The sequence below is a fragment of the Macaca mulatta genome, chromosome 8 (assembly GCF_049350105.2).
Source record: "Macaca mulatta isolate MMU2019108-1 chromosome 8, T2T-MMU8v2.0, whole genome shotgun sequence".
Lineage (NCBI taxonomy): Eukaryota > Metazoa > Chordata > Mammalia > Primates > Cercopithecidae > Macaca > Macaca mulatta.
The window spans coordinates 44,003,564-44,023,119 of NC_133413.1; the positions used below are offsets into that span (position 1 = coordinate 44,003,564).

At 40.1% G+C, this 19,556-nt stretch overlaps 1 protein-coding gene across 4 annotated transcripts in view; it reads right to left on the reverse strand.

Annotated features, from left to right (window-relative positions):
• Window positions 1-1,201: 1,201 nt before the first annotated feature.
• Window positions 1,202-19,556, reverse strand: part of KAT6A (lysine acetyltransferase 6A) — a 123,268-nt gene continuing 104,913 nt past the window's right edge. For 3 of the 4 annotated variants that reach the window (XM_028852630.2, XM_077943565.1, XM_077943564.1), the window contains 7 exons: window positions 19,045-19,206; window positions 17,883-17,976; window positions 15,353-15,584; window positions 14,385-14,592; window positions 12,452-13,054; window positions 8,913-9,225; window positions 3,580-6,553 (listed from right to left, as the gene is read on the reverse strand). In XM_028852630.2, the coding sequence (XP_028708463.2) occupies window positions 3,894-6,553; window positions 8,913-9,225; window positions 12,452-13,054; window positions 14,385-14,592; window positions 15,353-15,584; window positions 17,883-17,976; window positions 19,045-19,206 (4,272 nt within the window). In that variant the 3' untranslated portion in view covers window positions 3,580-3,893. Of the gene's footprint in view, window positions 6,554-8,912; window positions 9,226-12,451; window positions 13,055-14,384; window positions 14,593-15,352; window positions 15,585-17,882; window positions 17,977-19,044; window positions 19,207-19,556 lie in introns of all 4 variants that reach the window. The other variant, XM_028852629.2, reaches the window with a different exon arrangement.

Sequence of the window (19,556 nt, forward strand, 5' to 3'; positions counted from 1 at the left end):
GTGCTCTAGTTTCTGAATGTTCGACAATAGGTTGGTGGACTAGGGCTCTCAGTATCACACACATTGACTGTGTGTCACTTCATTTTCCTCCCCCATCTACTTTCTGCAGGATGTGGACAGACAACAAAGAAATAGGAACACCTCCCCTACTCCGAACAATTCATTTGTTCCATGGGATTATATAATTCAAATTTTACTTAAATGCAATATATAGTAAATATATTCATATATGCTTTTTGAAAGTCTAGAATACGGTCTTTGGCTACATTCTCTTATACTGAAAAAACAGAATTGCTTTATGTTGAAATTACTTTAAGCAATACTTTTCAGTAGCAAGGCAAGAATGTTTTCAAGACAATCCACTAGTAACTGCATAGCACAGTGACACAGCCTGTGTCCAAATAATGGTTATGTAAGCCAGCCAAGAAATCAAGGGACACAAACCATTCCTTTTGAGATGACATGACTATACAGAACAAATGTCTGCTATAGGTAATGTCATGTACAGTTCCTCAACTCCTCAGTGTGCGAGGAAGTGTGGAGGCTGCTAAAACTTGAATCTGCCTTAGTGCCTACCGCCAGAAACTAAGGCCAATTTCCCATCTAATTTTCTGGACTCTGCCTCCTGTCCACAATTCTAAATGATGAGAGGCAAACACAACCCAAAAAAGAACACTAAAAAGTAGTCAGTGTTCAGAGCCTTGAATTCTGGCAAAACGAGAATGACAAATCTTCCTAGATTACCCAATTAGGTAAAATGAAATGAGAAAAAAAAAAAAAAAAAAAAAAAACGCTTTCCTTTAAAAATACTGTTACATTGTAAAATAAGATCTATAAAAATTACTCCTCCAATTTATCACAAGTCTAGGAGCTACTTGTTATTGCAATTGCTTTTTTGGGGGAGGCCCAGGGGACGGGAATTAAAATCCCTTTAGAAGCTTTTCATATGAATGCCCCTACAAAATCCAAAGTAGGGTTACTCTGCCATGTTCTTTGGAAATGGAAAACCCATCCATATTGTTGGCATTTAAACACAGACATAAATGAAAACCAGAATTTCAAAGCAAGGCCATGGACCTGTACTTCTATAACAGAGAGGGAAATGAAAAGGCTAATGTTTATAGGTCTCTGGGTGTAGAACAAGAAATGAAGAGTTCTGACATTCTGGGAAGGGAGAAAAACTCCACATGCAAGACAGACATCCAAAATGGCTCAACATAATTTATTTTTTATGTTAAAATGTACAGAGTTCTTTTGAAAGTACTTGCTAGAAAGGGGAAAAAAAGATATTACATACAAGGAGAGGAAGGGAGGCCGGCTGGCCCAGGAGCGCGTGACATGGAGAGATACAAAGGCATCTAGGCACCCCTTCCCCTTAGCTTACAAGTCACCAGGAACAAAGTACAAAGAGGTTACAAAACAGGAAAAGCAAATATAAACAGACAGGATAGACGTGGCTTCCTTTGTACATGCGGCTTTTAGAGGCATCTGGAGCTCTATTCACACACGCTAGAGATCTCTTTAAAGAGAATTTTTATCTTTCTTAAAATAGTTTTTAATATTCTACAACAAAGATAAAAAATTTTAAAGATGGAATGAAATGAAAAAGCTCTCATTTTAAAAGGCATCAAAGTCACTAACAGTGAGTTTTTAAATTTATTTTTTAGAAGATTACCCAAGTTATCTTGCTAAAAATACATTTTTTTTAAACAGAAGTGAAAAAATGACAGGTACCAATATTACTGTGTTGGATAATTTCTTTTATAATATAGAAAAGAACATTTTTTTCTACAATAGTTCTACAGTCACAAAGAGGCTTGTGGAAAAGGGAGCTGCCCGATTGAATTTTTTTTAAAGAAACAAAACCAAACACAACCGCAAACCAACATAAACTGAATTCACGGCCCTCATTTCAACAGCTTCTCCTTCTGCCTTGACCCACCCTCCTCCCAATATACCTCCCTCCCGACCCACCCCGTCCCCACCCCAACCAGGAAGCAATGACACAGCTGAAAATGTAGGGCGAGGGCAGCACAGTGCACTTTCTACATAGATGACTGGGAACTGGAATAGTATATACAGAGAAACTGGGTCCTACACAGCCTTGCACATGCTCAGAGCTGAGAGTGGGAAGATGTGGAATTCTGCCTGTTTCTACCTAGCACGCTTGAGAAAATCAATTAAAGTGTATAAAAAAACCAACAAACCTGTGCATTTGAAAAAAGTTAATGCCTAATTAGTACTTTAAAAATTTATCTATATAAAATGTACAAATAAAGGAGAGAATTTAATGCTTACAGATATTTCTTGAAGCAGTACTTCCCCCTTTTGGATATTTGACTGCACATACCAAATGGTATAATAGTTTCCATCTTCTAATGATGGAATATATATATATATATACACACACACACACATATATATATATATATATTTTTTTTTTTTTTTTACCTATCCCTGGAGCAAGTAAAAGGAAGAGAATGGGCGAACTAGTTGCACGAGAGAAAAACAGAAGGGAGTTGGGAGCAACACATGAACATGCGTTATAACATCCTGCTGTCCAGATCTGCCCTACTGTGCTGGTGGTCGGTCTGTCCCTCTTCTCATTAGCCACTAACAGGAGAGGTGCTTGTGCACTCTGATTCACAGGGGATGAACTCAAGACCTCAAAAGACAAACAAAAACTAGAGGTATGTATCATTTAAATAGCTATGAAACTCACACTGTGATCTCCCTTCTGACACGCATCTGCACCATCTCTTCCAACATAAAAATAAACAGTGTCAATGGTTTGTCAGTTATTTTTCAAATCACTAAAATGTACAGTCATCCACCAACATTTTAAGAAAGAACGTTAAGAGGCAAATCACTGGGGACTGCTATTTGAGTTTTATCAGTCAAAGGCTCAAGCATCAAGACCCTCAGTTAGCATTTCAAAGTACATACTAGAAACAAGAGGCTAGGTGGCGTGTGCGCGTTATGGCTGATTCACCAGGTGGTAAAAAACAAGAGGTTAATCTCCTCTTTTTGATTGTTAATTGACCATCTCTATTCCTCCAAAGGCTGGATTTGGATTGCAAACAGCTTTTCTCTGAGATTCTGCTGTTAATTGAGACTTACAGTATTTTTGTGTCTCTGAGTGCTGAGTGGGAGTATTTTAAAAAAGAAGAAAATTATATTACACTTGATTCAAGAACAAAGATTTCAATGAAGTCCGTCTATAAAGAAACATTCTTGGGGAAGGGTTTCAAGAGGTGTGTGTGTGTGGGGAGTGGAGGGGATTTTAAAAGGAGAAGCATTTTCCTGCCTCACTTTATTAATAATAATAATAATAATATTAACAATAATAATAAGTTTAAGGAGCTTGGGTTGTTCTCCATGTCCCCGTCCAAGTCTCCCCTAAGTGCCTCCTGCTGGAATGAAGTAGGAAATGAAAGGTTGGGTTTGGAGGAAAGGGTCTGGTTAACCCTTGAGATGTATATAACATTTAAAAATGACAACACTGGGAGCTGCAAACAGTGAGGGGAAACATACATTTTAAAATAAAGATAATTCACTTTTACACAAATTCTGTCCATGTGGTATGTAAAGAAAGTAAGGCTCTTTTTAATTATGAAAAGATTTTGTGCATGTTTCCCCATCCCCAAATCCATTTTTAGATGAGTTCTACTGTAAAATGTTCAAGATTGTGAAGAAAACCAAAACCCAGAACAAAATGAACCCAAAAAAAGAGAAGATCAGGTTTTCTAAAAAATAAAATAAACCAAAGAAAAATTCCTCTAAATCTACAGCAATATTTTAACTGGAAAAAGGTCCATTTTTCTCTGGTTTGTCAGTATAAAAGGTTCCTTTATTTATATATATTTAAGTTTTTGATTGCAAGTCCATGTTGCTCATCTTCTCATGTAAGGTCCATTGAGTGACTGCTTGGGCACGCCAGCAGCGTTCATGTAGCTGTGATGGGAGGGGCCCGTGTACATCATGTTCCCATGAGGGTTTGGCTGCATAGGCTGCTGGGTATAGGCCTGGCTCCCCATCATTCCCATCTGCATCTGCATAGGATACTGTGCTGTCTGGTTCATGTAGGCAGGGTTACTATGGTAACTGCTGTTCATCATGGGCTGTGTCATTCGATAGCTGTTCATGGCATTCAAGGTGTTCATATTCATGGAATTGACATTATAGGCGGGGGTAGGCATCAGATTAACCCCCATGTTCATGCCACGCTGAACAGCCAGTGCACGAGGGCCAGCCTGCATGGCAACTGCCGACGGGCTGCGGCCATACAGCTGCTGCTGGTGAGCAGCCGCAGAGGGCAGTGGTGCAGACTTGGAGCGGATGGAAATGTGCCCCTTCACTGGCATTTGCCCTTGCAATCTCTGCGTGTGAGGAATGCCAATGTTGGTGGCAGACATGTTGCACTGGAGCAGAGGAGACGTGAGGTTCATGGTAGTGGATGCCAAGTTTGGGGGTGGCGTCATGGTGGCTTGTGCTTGAGGAGTCCCAGCTAAGGGATGAGACGGAGCCAGCTGAGCCAGTCCTGTATTGGACAGAGAAACACTGGTTGCATAGGAAGTCACAGCAGGAGAATGGCTATAAGGCATGGCATGAGGGTCCATAATGGTGTTGGTCAGCTGCTGCAGCTTGGCTAGGCTGAAGGTGGCTGATGGTTGAGAGTAGCTGCCAGCACCAAAATCCCCTGGAATCCTCTCATAGATACTTATGTTCCCAGTGCTTCCAGATTCTGGTATCTCCATGATCATAGGAGCTGGGGTGAAACTGTTATTCATACTACACTGTGACAGCGGGGGCTGCTGCTGGGGAGGGGGTGGGGGCGGAGGCTGCTGGGGCTGAGGCTGCGGCTGCTGCTGTGGCTGCTGCTGGGGTGGTGGAGGCTGTGGTGCTGGTTGTGGTTGTGGCGGCGGTGGCTGCGGCTGCTGTGGAGGTGGTGGCGGTGGCTGCTGCTGCTGGTTACTGGGAGGCCTCTCCACCACACAGCTCTGAGGTGATTTGATGCTGCAGTTGGCAGCAGGCTGGACACTGCTCTGCTGCATCATGCTGCAGCTGCTGCCCATGCTGGCCATCTGCTGAGTGACCACACAGCTGCTCTGGGTGAGGCTGCTGGAGGACGACAGCCCACCGTAGGAGCAGCTGCTTTGGGAAGAGCTGTTCCCACAGATGCTGCCGCCCATCGTGGAGTCATAACTGCTCGGGTTCTCATAGTTTTCAGTGGTGCTCTCAATGCTGCCCAGGTCACTGAAGCCGCTGTCCACCACCTGCTGAGAGTGGTCTGATACGGAAGGCACATCCATCATGGGGCTGGTCTCCATGTTCTGCATAGAGGGTGCGGACAGGGATCCTTGTTCCGGGCTGATCTGGGTGTAGCCACTCTCAAGGGCAGGCACGTTGGGACTGCTGACTGAATGGACTGACTGGCTGGGGTGAGACTGAACAGAGGAGATAGGGCTGTTATGTTCTGATGCATGACAGTCTTCAACCATGGACATCTGAGGGTCCTCATCAGCCTGGGTATAACTCTGCAGAGTCTGACATGCTGCGAGAGTTTCCTCACAGTCCTGGTAGGCGCTCTCATGCTCATTGCTTTCTTCTTGAGTCAAAGACTGCACTGCCTGTACAGTTTCCAGATCCAGTTCACTATGAGGAATCTCTTCCTCCTCTTTTAATTCGATTAACTCTTCCTTAGTGTGGGAGTCTTCTTCGTGGTCGTCCTCAGACCCAGGCATCTGCTCTGACACCACGGACGTGTCATGGGAAGGTTGCTCCTCTTCGGAATCCAGCTCAGTTTCCTCTTTATCCTTTATCTTTTCCCTACTCTTCTGCGTATTAGCATCTAAAAAAGACTCTTGAACACCAGGCTCCTCCTTGACATCTTCCCTTGTGGGCTGTTCCTCCAGCTCCTTTTTCTTTGTGGACTCCAGGTGGCCATCATCCTCATCATCAGCATCGTGGTCATCATTCTGGGCAGTCTCTGCAGCTGCATCCTCCTCCTCCTCTGGTTCTGGCTCCTCTAATTCCTGCTGCTCCTCCTCTGACTGCCTCTGCTCCTCTGAGACACGGGGCTTCTCTTCTTCCTCCTCCACCTCGGGCTCCTTAGTTTCGGTCTCAGGACTATTGCTGCTGTCTGCTGGAGAGGCTACTGGGACTTCACTGCTGGCTGCATCCTCTTCCTCACCCTCTTCAGCTTCTTCTGCCTCTGCTTGCATCTCCTCCTCCTTCCTCTCCTCGGTTAGGGGCATGTCTTCTTTTGGCTCAACAGTTTCTTCACTCTCCTGGATCTTGGGTCTACGTCCAGCTTTAGGAATGGGGACAACGGGCTCAATGACGCATGCTTGAGTAGAAACTGGCATGATTTCCCGACTCAACTTAAATCCTGGTTTTCGACCAGGTCTTTTCTTCCAGTGGATTGGTTTGCGACTCTTGCCTTTGGGCCATCCCTTTTTCTTTTTCAAAGGTGTGGATGTATCTGGCTCAAGAGGAGAATTCTTCACATCACGTTTTCGCAAGAGAGATACTGGCTTTAGGATAGGAGTGTCTACACAGGAAGGGAAAAAAAAAATAAAGACAGGTTACAAGGTCTTACATTTTCTAGTTCTTTCTTCTGAGACTAGCATGTACAACAGAAATGACTTTATTAATCATTACTTTTAAAAACTGCTGATTGTCTTTATTTTAAAGTTAAGAACCTACAGGATAAAACTAATTAGTGACATTCTAAGTCACAGTGAATTGGCAGAACTATGAAACAATCCTGGTCAGCATTATAAGACACTAGTTCGAACCAATTCAAGACTATCATCATCAGCTGCATGGCTGTGGGAAGTTACTCTACGTTTCAGTTTCTTCATCTGTAAAATGGAGATGAACTTTATAAAGAGGCAAATTAGTAGTAAGCAGTACTTTTATCAAGTTGTCTCTACTAAAATTACAAATTAGCTTATTTCCTCTTTTTTTTTCTGCTTGTGATTTATATTGTATCTCCGATTTTCTTAGTTTCCACAAATCATCACTTCAGGTAGTATGATAAGCCAATTACTCTAGGCCATGACTGAGCCATTGTATGTGAACAGCTGTTCAGTTAATGCTATGTTTGTATGGGAATAGCTGCAACGCATTTATTTAGTCCTAGACAAAAACTGACATTTAGACCTAGACAAACAAGAAAAAATTAAAGCACCAATTACATTCATTAAAAATAAATTTTATATTATTAGCATTTTAAAAAAACAATGGTAAACTATATGTAACATAAAACTTAAAATTTTAACCATTTCTAAGTGTAAGTTCAATGGCATTAAGTACACTCACATTCCCCATTAATTTTTAAAGGATAAGAATACCAAGACAAGAACATGATGCGGTGGGAGCACGGCTAAAAAGAAGACACAGTTAGTAGTAGCAACTTGAAAGTCAACAAAGGAAATGGCTGCATCGGCAAAAATCTAAGTCAACGGGAACTTCATCAGGGGTACTATTTTAGCGTACAATGATCTAAGACAGAATGTAAAGTGCCAAATTTACAAAATAAATTTTTAGTTTCTTAGTTATGTATTTCAAAACATAACAAGTTAAACTTTGTAGAATCATTCATGATAGAGCAAAGAACTCATTCATCTTATCACTATATTAAAAGTATTTGTTGGCCAGGCCTGTAATCCCAGCACTTTGGGAGTCCGAGGCAGGCGGATCACTTTGAGGTCAGGAGTTTGAGACCAGCCTGGCCAACATGGTGAAACTCCGTCTCTACTGAAAATACAAAAATTAGCCAGGCGTGGTGGCGTGCACCTATAATCCCAACTACTTGGGAGGCTGAGGCATAAGAATCGCTTGAACCCGGGAGGTGGAGGTTGCAGTGAGCTGAGATTGTGCCACTGCACTCCAGCCTGGGTGACAGAGAGAGACTGCATCTCAAAAAAAATAATTTAAAAAAAAGTATTTGTTATATAGACAATATGAGAATGGAGGAAATGCAAGTTTATCTTCTAGACTTGAAACTGAATTTTTAAAAGAATTAAAAAGTTCAACTAGTTAATGTATAAAAGCTAAAGGTTTATGTACCAAGACTGGACAAACAGATTTCTTCAAATTTACCCAACAAAGTAAAAAAGCTCATTCTGAGCCCACGGGAGATAAACACTCTGCAGATGCAGACAGCATGACACACCGGGAAAACTTTAGGCTAGGGTGAAAAAGACTTGTTTCTGACCTGGCTCATATATATGAGAGCTAGTTTCAGTATCTCTAGAGAAGAAATGACAACTAGGCTACTTTAAAAGTAAATAGTTGGATTTGTATCTACACTATAAAATGTATTTTGAATTATTGTTACCATTTGTGAGAAATTTACTACTAGTTGGGTAAGACACATTAGAGAAACAATTCAGGAAAGACTCCTGAATAGATCTGACACAAGTTCTCATTTACATGAATCTGCTCTTTCTGGAGAATTGTCTTCTTAGCATTCACTCATTTAACACTACTTACTGAGCACCTGGCTTAAGCACGCAGCATACAACAATGAGCAAAACAGATTAGGTCTAGAGAATGCACATTCTAGTGAAGGGTTACTACATCTTCTTGATGCTGAGTCCAACTCTCCCATTAACTAAAGATTCTGATAAAGGCTTAGAAAGCATTAGGCAAAAAAGAACAGTTGCCTAATTATAAGATATTTTCTGCAGAGGCAAATTAATACAAGTTCTGAGTTGAAGGGAAAACACATTTAAAAATCAGCATGGATGTACTTGATACAACTTTTTAGAGACTGCCAAATGTTCCTTTTCTTGCTTAGTGGGTTGTGTTCATTTTTTAGCCTTTTTACTGAAGGTCTGTCACTGCTACTGCTGTATATCTGAAGACGATAATCCACAGTAAGTGAGTTCTGTAAAACATACCATCAGCATCATCTGACTCTTCATCTTCTTCTTCATCTTTAGACTTCCTCTTAGAAGAGGACTGACACCTGAGTACATCCTGCGAAGACAAACAATGGAAGTATTCTCTAGGGAAAAGTTCATTTTCATCCTCTTCCTCCTCTTCTTCATCGATCTCAAATGTGGGTTCTAATCTTGGCATTGGCCTCTCGGAGTCAGAATCTTCAAAAGGTTCATCTAACACTTCCGTGGTCTCAGAAATAGTTTCCGTGACTACACTGCTATTGTGGTGTTTGCGCTTTCGGACTCTCCTCCTTCGGTGGAGAAATGGTTTCTGTTTAATAGAGAAAGCAAGTATTTACAGTTAGGAACACTATCCTTTCTATTAATAACAGAAAAACAGTTTTAAAACCAAATAGAATTAGCATATATAAAATGAGGATGTTGTTTGCCAAAAAATATTTTGAATATTATTTCAAAATACTATAGTAAGATAATATACTTATTATACATACAAAGGTGTTAGGCAACTGAACACAACTTTGTAAAAGAACAGGCAGCCATCTCCAAATAGCAGACATTATAATTCTCTTAATAGTTCAGTTAAATTTAGCACCCTAGAGAGTTGCCTATTTTAATACTGAAATGACCCAGAGGCTAATCCCTTAACTTTTCCTTAAGAGCAAGAGAGAAATAAAAACACTTTGTCTTATAGCACTACTGTGAAGGTTTGCAGAACTATCAGTAAAGTTGTATGCCATTTTCATGAACTACTCATAAAAAGTTGTGGAATGTAGAAATATGGGGCTGAAATGTATTTACTCAGTGTTAGTGAAATATTTCAAAAGTAAAATAAATCTGTTACTGAAATTTGGGCACACTGAGCACAACTTTGCACTGGACTGACCAAGTAGCTTAAATTATACAACTAAGATCACAAAATAAGAGAGGATGCCCCAGAGATGATCTAATCCAATCCCTTCATTCTACGGAAGTCAGAAAGGCTATAACACTTGCTTAAGTTCACACATCCAGTCAAAGCATTTATGCATTAACTTCAAAATTACTTTGCATGTGAGCTTACTGCCTATTTTTTTTTTAACATGATTTGTTTTACTTCATAAATTGGCAATATAAGCGGTAGGATGACAAAGATCTATTCTTCATGATCATGCAATGAACAGCAGGGTTAGTCAATGTTCAACTTTTCTCTGCTTCAAACTTACTAGTCCCAATTGAGTATGTAATTTTCAAATTAGATTAGAAATGGCCTGGTCCTTGGAGAAATGGCTGATTCTAGGACTAGGGCATGAAATATACAAGATGAACTTGAAGCATCTTGTAGTGCCAAAAAAGGAAATGCTTAAAACCAAACAAAAAGACTCCACAACGACAACAACAGTATATATGTTAAACACAGGAGGCCAGGTGCGGTGGCTCATACCTGTAATCCTAGCACCTTGGAGGCCAAGGCAGGTGGACTGCCTGAGCTCAGGAGTTCAAGACCAGCCTGAGCAACATAGCAAAACCCTGTCTCTATCAAAAGTACAAAAAATTAGCCAGGCGTGTTGCAACATGCCTGTAGTCCCAGCTATTCAAGAGGCTGAGGTGGGAGCATTGCTTACATCCCAGGAGGTGGAGGTTGCAGTGAGCTGAGATCATGCCCCTCCACTCCAGCCTAGGTGACAGAGTAAGATTCCATCTGGGGGGGGGTGGGGGGAGAAAAAGAAGCCCAAAAGGGAAACAGAAAGAGAGAAAAGAGCTCCTAATGGTCAAAACTGGAACAATTTGAGCAACAAATTTTAAAAAGTAGTAGTAGTGGATTATAAGCCGAAGTATCACGTAAATATCTGAGTCCATAATGATATAAATAAATGCTTGGACAAATAAACAGATGAGGGAGAAAGGACAAATCTCCCAAGCAGAAATTCAAATTTATGGTGAGCCTCCATTCTGAGGGGACAGAAATCTTAAGTGTGGCTATATGCACAGTGACTTTCTTCCAGTACAGGGAAAATAAAAAAGAGAAGTAGAAACCTGACAAACAATATCTTAAGCCAGGTCATCAAAGTTAACTTCAACAGGGAAAAATCATATTGATAATATCCTCATATTTGATACTTTTCTTTTTATTTTTACAGATGGGGTCTTGCTACGTCACGCAGGTTGGAGTGCAGTGGCTATTTACAGGTACAATCATTGTGCACGACAGCCTCCAGCTCAAGTGATCCTCCCACCTCAGCCTCCCAAGCAGCTAGGATTACAAGAGTGACCACTATGCACAGTTTCCCTATACATACTGATAGATATATGCCGACAGGTACCCTTTAGTTGTATGATGAGAATGGCACTTTACCTCTATTGTCTTCCTGTCAAGAATATATTACCTCATTCTAATATCACGAGGGATCATCTATAAATACCTGACCAGTCATTCTCAAAACTGTGAAAGCCATCGACACTAAGGAAATTCTGAGAAACTACCAAAACCAAGAGGAACCTAAAGACACACGACTACTAAATGTAATGCGATATGCTGGGTGGGATCCTGAACAGAAAAAGGACGTTAGGGAAAACTATGGAAATCTGAATAAAGTAAGAACTCTAGTTACTGCTGTATCTACACTGGTTCAGTAACTGTGATAGATATACCACACCAACGCAAGGGATTAATAATAGAGGAAACTGGTTGGGGTATGCGAGAACTCTCTGTACTTTCTTTGCAGCAATTCTGTAAATGTAAAACTGCTCTAAAGATATTATTCTTAAAAAAAAAAAAAAAAAAAAAAAAAAAGATCCTGCCTTGCTTTTCAAGACCCTGTAAGGAAAGGAACGATTGTGCTGCTTTGGCTGGAAGCTGGCTGAGTGGCTCTTCCAGGGAGCGGCCTCGCTTTAGTCTGGCTGCCTCCTGGAAATGCTTAAAATTGACTCCATAGCCTGGGATGTTTCTGGTAAATGGCTTAACAGAATTCATTATCATCATCATACATTATTTAATAACTAATTGGCTATCATTATGATGGAATATAGTTTAGAAAATGTTTTTAAAGCAAGAGAGACCAAGTTAAACCACTGAAGCCATGTGTGAGAAGTGGGGCGAGTACAGAGAAAACAGTAGCACCCAAGATGAGTGACTTCACTCTGAGTACAGCAGCACTATGTTCACTTTCCAATTAATTATGTAATATTTTGGCCTCCTTTTCTAACATAAACACTTCTTATCTGTACATACTTCAAAAATATCTTTAAAGCCCCTAAAAGTCATGATTTGAACATTAAACCAGTAAGCTGAAAAAAAGTTTGTTTGCATCCCAGGAGGTGGAGCCCTTAAATAAGCTTATGATTTCTAAGTGAATTCCCATGAATCAAAGAAGTCAAACACACACATCTCAAATGCTCACTGGGAAGATCTTGAGCTACAATATATAGAGGCTTAAGGTTTATAAAGCAACACACTAGGAATTTCTAACTTATACTCTTTCAGAAGTGTAAGCTAAAACGAAAAGGTGTATGATAAACTGGAATTAGAGGAAGAGAAGACCTGGAAAGAAATGCGTTACCTTTCGCTTCAGCGTGGGCTTTGTGAGAATTGGTGGCGAGCTTGACCGAGGGCTTTCCGGCTCTTCCTCCTCCTCGCTGCTCTCACTGAAGCCCCTGAGGACAGCCCTGTCACCTTCACTGTAGCGGCGGGGCAGCCTCTCATTTCCTTCTGTTAATCTGCACTTCAGAGCCTCAGGGCTTTTCTTGAGCTGTCCTCGCCAGGGCTCAACCCCCTCACTGAGTCTTCTTTTGGGAAGGTCAGGTTTCCCATCCTGGCTTAGCTGCTCCTGAGAGGCCACCAGCTGTTCTTCACTTTCAGTGTATTGTTCCTGGGTGGCTTCTGATTTCTCCTCACATTCTCCATATTGTTCCTGAGGAGCTGAAGACGTCTCTTCCAAGAGCAGTTTAGAATCTTTATCACCGAAGCGTTCCTGGGTTTTTCTGTTCTTCCTCCCCCAGCGGCCCCTCCGAGATGGCTGGCTATTTGCAGGAAGACTATCACGAGGAAGGACTTGTTTGTTCAAACGTGTAGAACTGACTGGAGCCGTAACTTCTGGTTTCTTTTCACTTTCTACTGAATAAGAATCTTGTTCTTTGTTCTCACGAGACACAGACTTTCCCACCTGATTTTAGAAAATAAAACAATGCTGGTTAATTTTTCAGTCTTGTTTGCTTACATTTACCTATTCTGACCTTTTAAGTACTGAGAGAAGAAAAGGAAATTGAGCTTTAAAAAGAAAATGATCAATTATTTAACATGGATATTTCCTGTTTCAGCACTGTTTTAAATTCTATATATGCATTATTCATTTAATCTCCCCAACAATCATATGGAGAATTACCACTACATCTCCACTTTACAAATGAGGTGTGTGGGGTACAAAAAAATTTAAGTAATCTGCCCCAGATCACGCAAGAACAAGTGAAGATGCTGGGATAGAAAGCCTGGCAGTCTGACTCTAGAGCCTGTGCTCTGAACCTTTCTGCAGTAGCACCCTCAATAAGCAAAGTGAATACTATTGTTCTTTTAAATGTTAAATGAGATTGTTTAATAAAATTTCTCAGAAATAAAAATTTGTAAACAGGGTGGAGGAGACAGGATCTTGGGACACATGACATGGGCAAGAGGAAGGAGGCATTTGAGAAATACGAAAGAAAATTTATGTAATTTAAAAATTTACTTTTATTCAGAATAATTTCATTTTGAAAATTAAACTGCACTAAAGAGGGGCATGGGATTTTTTATGTTTATTAAAGGACACAGGTGTTGAAAAGATGAAGCACTGCCTTAAAAAAAGAGCTATAAAAGTATGCATCACATGAAGAATACTGACAATGACACACGCACTACAGTTCACCAGCAACCCTTTAACGGCTAAAGAGATCTGTGTGTCCATGGGATGTTTTGGTGCTCCATTAGAAAACATACACAAGTTTACAATAGTTACTTAATAGTATCTCCACTTCATTTTGTTGTTGTTTTTTTTGGTAGACATGGGTCCTCACTATATTTCCCTGGTTGTCCTGAACTTCTAGTCTCAAGCAGTCCTCCTGCCTGGGCCTCCTAAAGCGCTGAGATTACAGGCGTGAACCACCACATCCAACCTCCGTTTCATTTTTTAAAACTGTCAGATTTGGATTCAATTCAGATTTCTCAACTACTATCCAGCTTAAAATTGAGCTGCTTCTTGGCACCCTCGTAAGAAGTATTTTTCTCACAAGTAACACATTATAAGAAATTTGATGGTCTCCTCCTAATTGTCAAAGGCTTAAAAATACCTAAGTAAACCAGGCCCAGTCTTCCTGAAATCTCTACCACTGAAATAAAACTCTTGACGTTCTAATGTGAATTTACTTTTTTGTGAAAGATTATCATAATACATTATCATAAATACTCATGAAATCAAAAATGTATCTTCTGTCATCAAAAATAGAGACTATTCGTGCCCTTACACTGATCTCTAATTCTCTTTCCTGGCACTGTGGCTCTTCGTTTTCTCCTTCCTCAGCCTCCTCTTCTTCTTCCTCTGAGACCACAGAGTTGGACACTATGACTGGAGTCCAGCGCAAACATTCTGGATCTACATCTACAGGTCGCAAATTCAGCTGAAGCTTTGCCATGTGATCCTGGATAAGTTTTTCCCGGCGGATAATCACAAATCTGGAACCAGAGAAAAGTTTATAGCAATCAACCATGTACGAGATGTACATAAAAATGAATGTGGAGATGAGACCCCCGGTGAAGCCTGTAGAAGATGATGGGTACTGCAAAGATAGCCTGCCCGGGAAGATGGAATGCAGAAATGTGCCACCACATGAAGACAACCAGGAGTGTGAAGCAGGACAAACACTTCGCTCTCTACCGTGGCCACGGGCTGTTTTCACTGCCTACTGTCTCACATGTCCCGCTCCAGAAGTTCTGCTGCTCTTTTGCACTCTCTTTCCTATTCTCCATTTATTTGGCTCAAATGCCTCCTTTCTTTGTGACCTTTTCCTGACCACTTTAGGGAAGGGTGAACTGTTGTTCTTCCTTTCAATCTATATTCACTTTGTGCCATTTATATGAAAATTTATCATGGGCATTTTATTTAACAACTCTGTTTCCAGACTGGTTACTTCTTATATTGTGAAAGAGCTCCCAATACTAGAATATGAAAGATTCAGTAGCTTAGGTTCAAAAATTAGCAGGAATACCAGAAAAACAGTTCAGTTTAAAAAGCATATATAGAGACTCTATATAGGCCATATATATATATATAGTCAATCAAATAAAATATCCTAGAAAGGAAAATGATATCTCATTATCACCAAGTATATCATTTATATTAGTTAATGCCCTTTCATCAATAATCTGACTGGCTGATCCAAAAAACTTCAACCTAATTATCTTTCAAAGGTATACAAAAGGATGTGATACTCACTGGTCACTACGGAAGTCCAGCATTCGTAGGTGGTGGAGTGTGGAAGTGATGTCTTGAGGGCAGATTCCAGTTAACTTGCTTAATTTCTTAATGCTGATCTGCTTGTCATTTTGGTGATAAAGGCACTCCAATATTACACTTTTCCAATATGCCATGTAGGAAAGACGACCCAGATCGGATAATGGTTTCTCTGGAGACCCTGCTTGGCCTTCACGCTTTGATAACAAATAACCTAAAGAATCACAAGTAACTCAAATCAGAACTAGGTTAGAGACTCTGGAAAACTGGATTCACCAAAATAACAATCCCCTCTTCTACAACCAAGAATAACTCCAAAGATAAATTCCTTCAAAAAAAAAAAAAGAAAAAAATTGCAAAACTACTTTAAAACAAATTTGCAAAAAGAATACAAAACTTATATGTATTGAAGACTAAGTATTATTATGTCTACAGTTAGTATTAGTCACCTTGTTAAAATATTCAAAGTGTTAAAAATCAGGACTCTTAACAGTTTCGTTCAACGTTCTGGAGAAAACAAGCCTTGCATGCTTTATTTGGACCACTAGGTGGCAACTGCTGTATCTGAACTGAGAAGTCCAAAGGACAAAAGAATGCCTTCCTTTTCACATAATCCTATTAAAACTGTAGTTCTGTGAGCGAATTGGATGACAATCTTTCACTTCAACCAAAACTCCTCACAATTACCTATCACTCCAACTCTAGGCAAGCAGGACTGCCAACATAAGTGTGGAACTGTGGACTCTGTCCTCTATAGTGCATGACTCTCAAGAACTGAAAAACAAAGGCCTAACTTCTAAGGAAAAGCATTGAAAATGGAGATGGCAGAGAAAGTTATTTTTACTGTTTAAAGAAAACGTAAAACCAGTCTAAGAATGTTATTTTGGAAACATATTACATTAGGAAAAGTAAATACAAACATTACTGTTATTGCATGGACAGTTTTTATACCACAAACACACAACCCCCCCCCCCCATCACCAAAAGGAAAATATTTTTCCTAACTTTGCAATTTAATGGTATATATAACATGTCTAATTCAGTCCTATTTCAAAACAATATATTAACATTAAAGGAAGTAATCTGAGTTCCATCCCCTACTGCTCATCTAAAAAGACCAGAAAATGTGTAAAACAACCAGTAGTACATGCTTCCAATAAAATATAAACAGAAGGACAGTCTAAAGCCAAGAGGCTTAATTAACATCTCAAGACTGGAATCAAAATCCTTTGTTTGAACCATTAGTTCTGCATATATTCATTTAAATATCATTTTATAGCAGTATCTGAGGTAAAATAGTCCCTCAAATTACTATTTCACTTTGTTTCACCAACGTGTGAAACAAAATACAGTTCCACAATGATCTCTTCACAACTGTGAGCTGTCACTTTTGAACTCAGATTAAACAATTTTCTCTATCATTCACTTCTTCAGATATTTAAAGACGTGTTGCGTATGTTTAACCGCTAGGTAGAGCCTACCTAAAAAATGCACACATTTTCTCAGATAACTGAATAACAAAACTAGGGCAGGCACAGTACTTCTTCTTTCTTCTTCTTCTTTTTTTTTTTTTGAGATGGAGTTTCCCTCATTGCCCAGGCTGGAGTGCCGTGGCATGATCTCAGCTCACTGCAACCTCCGCCTCCCGGGTTCCACCAATTCTTCTGCCTCAGCCTCCCGAGTAGCTGGGATTACATGTGCCTGCCACCACACCCAGCTAATTTTTTATATTTTTAATACAGATGAGGTTTTGCCATGTTGCACAGGCTGGTCTCGAACTTCTGACCTCGTGATCCGCCCACCTTGGCCTCCCAAAGTGTTGGGATTACAGGTGTGAGCCACTGCGCCTGGCTCACAGTACTTCCTTATTATCTCTAACTGAAGTAGTTAAACAATGTTTTTAGTATTATTAGTATTACTGCATAAAACTAAGTTCCACTGTAAATGAACAGCTGGAAATTAAAGGTATATGCTATACATCACACAAAATTTTATTCAATATTAGCTGTTTAAAAATATTTTGTGTCCAACCAAAATAAAAAGGAACGTGTTGCTTTAGGTTTTATTTATTTTCATTTTTATTTTGAGACAGAGTCTTGCTCTGTGGCCCAGGCTGGAGCCTACAATGCAGGGGTAGCACTGCTCACTGCAGCCTCAACCTCCTGGGTGCTCAAGTGATCCTCTCACTTCTGCTTCCTGAGTAGGTGGAACCCTAGGTGCATGCCATCATGCCCACCTAACTTTTTACATTTTTTGTAGATACAGGGTCTTGACATGTTGCCTAAGCTGGTCTTGAACTACTGGGCTCAAGCAATCCTCCCACCCCAGTTTTCCAAAGTGCTGGGATTATAGGCATGAGCCACAATGTCCAGCAGTGGCTTTAGGTTTTAAAGGCTCATACAGCAATATGACAAACGATACCAGCAGCCAACAAAGCACCTACAAATCTTTAAAAATATATATACAGAAGGTCCACTGGAAGAGACCAATGAGAAATTAATATAATCCTTACTGAAATCGATGAGAAACCTGCCATAGCCCTTACGCTGGTATTGAGGAAGAATCATTATACAGGAAACATTGTACTTCTGTTGGCAGTGCTTTTCCTGGTGGAGAAAATACAAGTCAAGTTTTAAAACAGGCTGGTAAAAGTGAGTAATAATGCTAATTAAGAAACAAAGACTAATGGCCAAAACCCACAGCCCTGGTCCTTTGGGAATAGCAATATACATCAAGAAAAAACTACCCAACTGGGAGAAGATAAGATAATGTCAAGTCACTGCCATTACCCACAAAGCAACCATCCCAGGAGAGTAAAACTATAAAACAAAACAATGTCATCCAACACCATCTGCAACTCAAAAACAGTACGTCAATGCCTAAGGATCAGCACTGGAATCTGAGTCCGAAACAATCTGTAAAGCTACAAATGATGAATCAGTGTGCCACTCAGAAGTGAGAAGACTCATTAATTATGTCAGAGTTTTCTTTCTCTCCTGCTCTGGTGCTACTCAGAGCAGTCCTATTCGTTGTATCTAACTTCAAACAAAATAGTCATTTTTATAATTTTATAAATGAGTCAGTATATTTTAAGTCATATCTAACTAATGAAGTAGCCTAAAGAATTCTTATAAATGCTTATAAAAAGCTAGTACTTCCCCTTCACTGTTTTATACACTTAAGATTTTACTATGGGCTTGCTTAAATAAAAGTATATCTTTTATGCTGTCTGACTAGAAAAGAAACTTTTTCCCTCTAAGGGAATGGAAGATTAAAAAAGGATAAAATATTCTTTAATCAAAATGCCTTACTACTCTTATTTCTATGCCTAAAGTTCAAATTAAGAAAAGAAGATTTAAGCTGAGACAGAACTCAGAGAGCTAATGACTGTTTATTTCACAAGTTCCATGTTATTACCATGGGAAGCGAAGCCATTTAAAACTTTCCTCATGAGTACTGCCAGCAGTCTATACTCCTCGGAGAATACAGGTTGTTGAATGTTACTAAGCACCTTCTAGCACCTGGTAAGTTTCCAAATGTTTCTTCTATTCTCTCCAAACAACTAGATGACACCTAGGAGGTGCTGCATCTTGTTGTGTCCCCGAGTGAGAACCAGCAAAGACTGTTTCAGATTTCCATAAGAATTCAAACAAACTTTAAGCTAACATACTTACTTTAGAAAAGTAGCCAACAAGGTGGCAGCCCTTGACATCATTCTGTGTTAGTACATAAAAAAGAAATGGCTCCACATCATAATAGAGGGTTTTGTGGTCAAGAAACAACTTTGCCAAGAGACACAGGTTTTGACAATAAATGGTACTCACATTCCCATCAACCTAGAGAAATAAACGGAACAAAACAGTCAATAGAGTGTCTCTTTAGTTCTAGAATAATATGTATCAGTTAAAAGCAACTCTAGATATCCACAGTCCAGCCTAGGAGAAGGTGTCCATGACCAGAACACTATGGAACCTGGAAGCCATCCTTTGAAATAGCAGTATTATGGTATCTGGTTTTTGTTTGTTTGTTTGTTTTGAGACAGTCTCACTCTATCGCCCAGGCTGCAGCGCAGTGGCCCGATCTTGGCTCACTGCAAACTCCACCTCCCGGGTTCATGCCATTCTCCTGTCTCAGCCTCCTGAGTAGTGGGACTACAGGTGCCCGCCACCACGCCCAGTTAATTTTT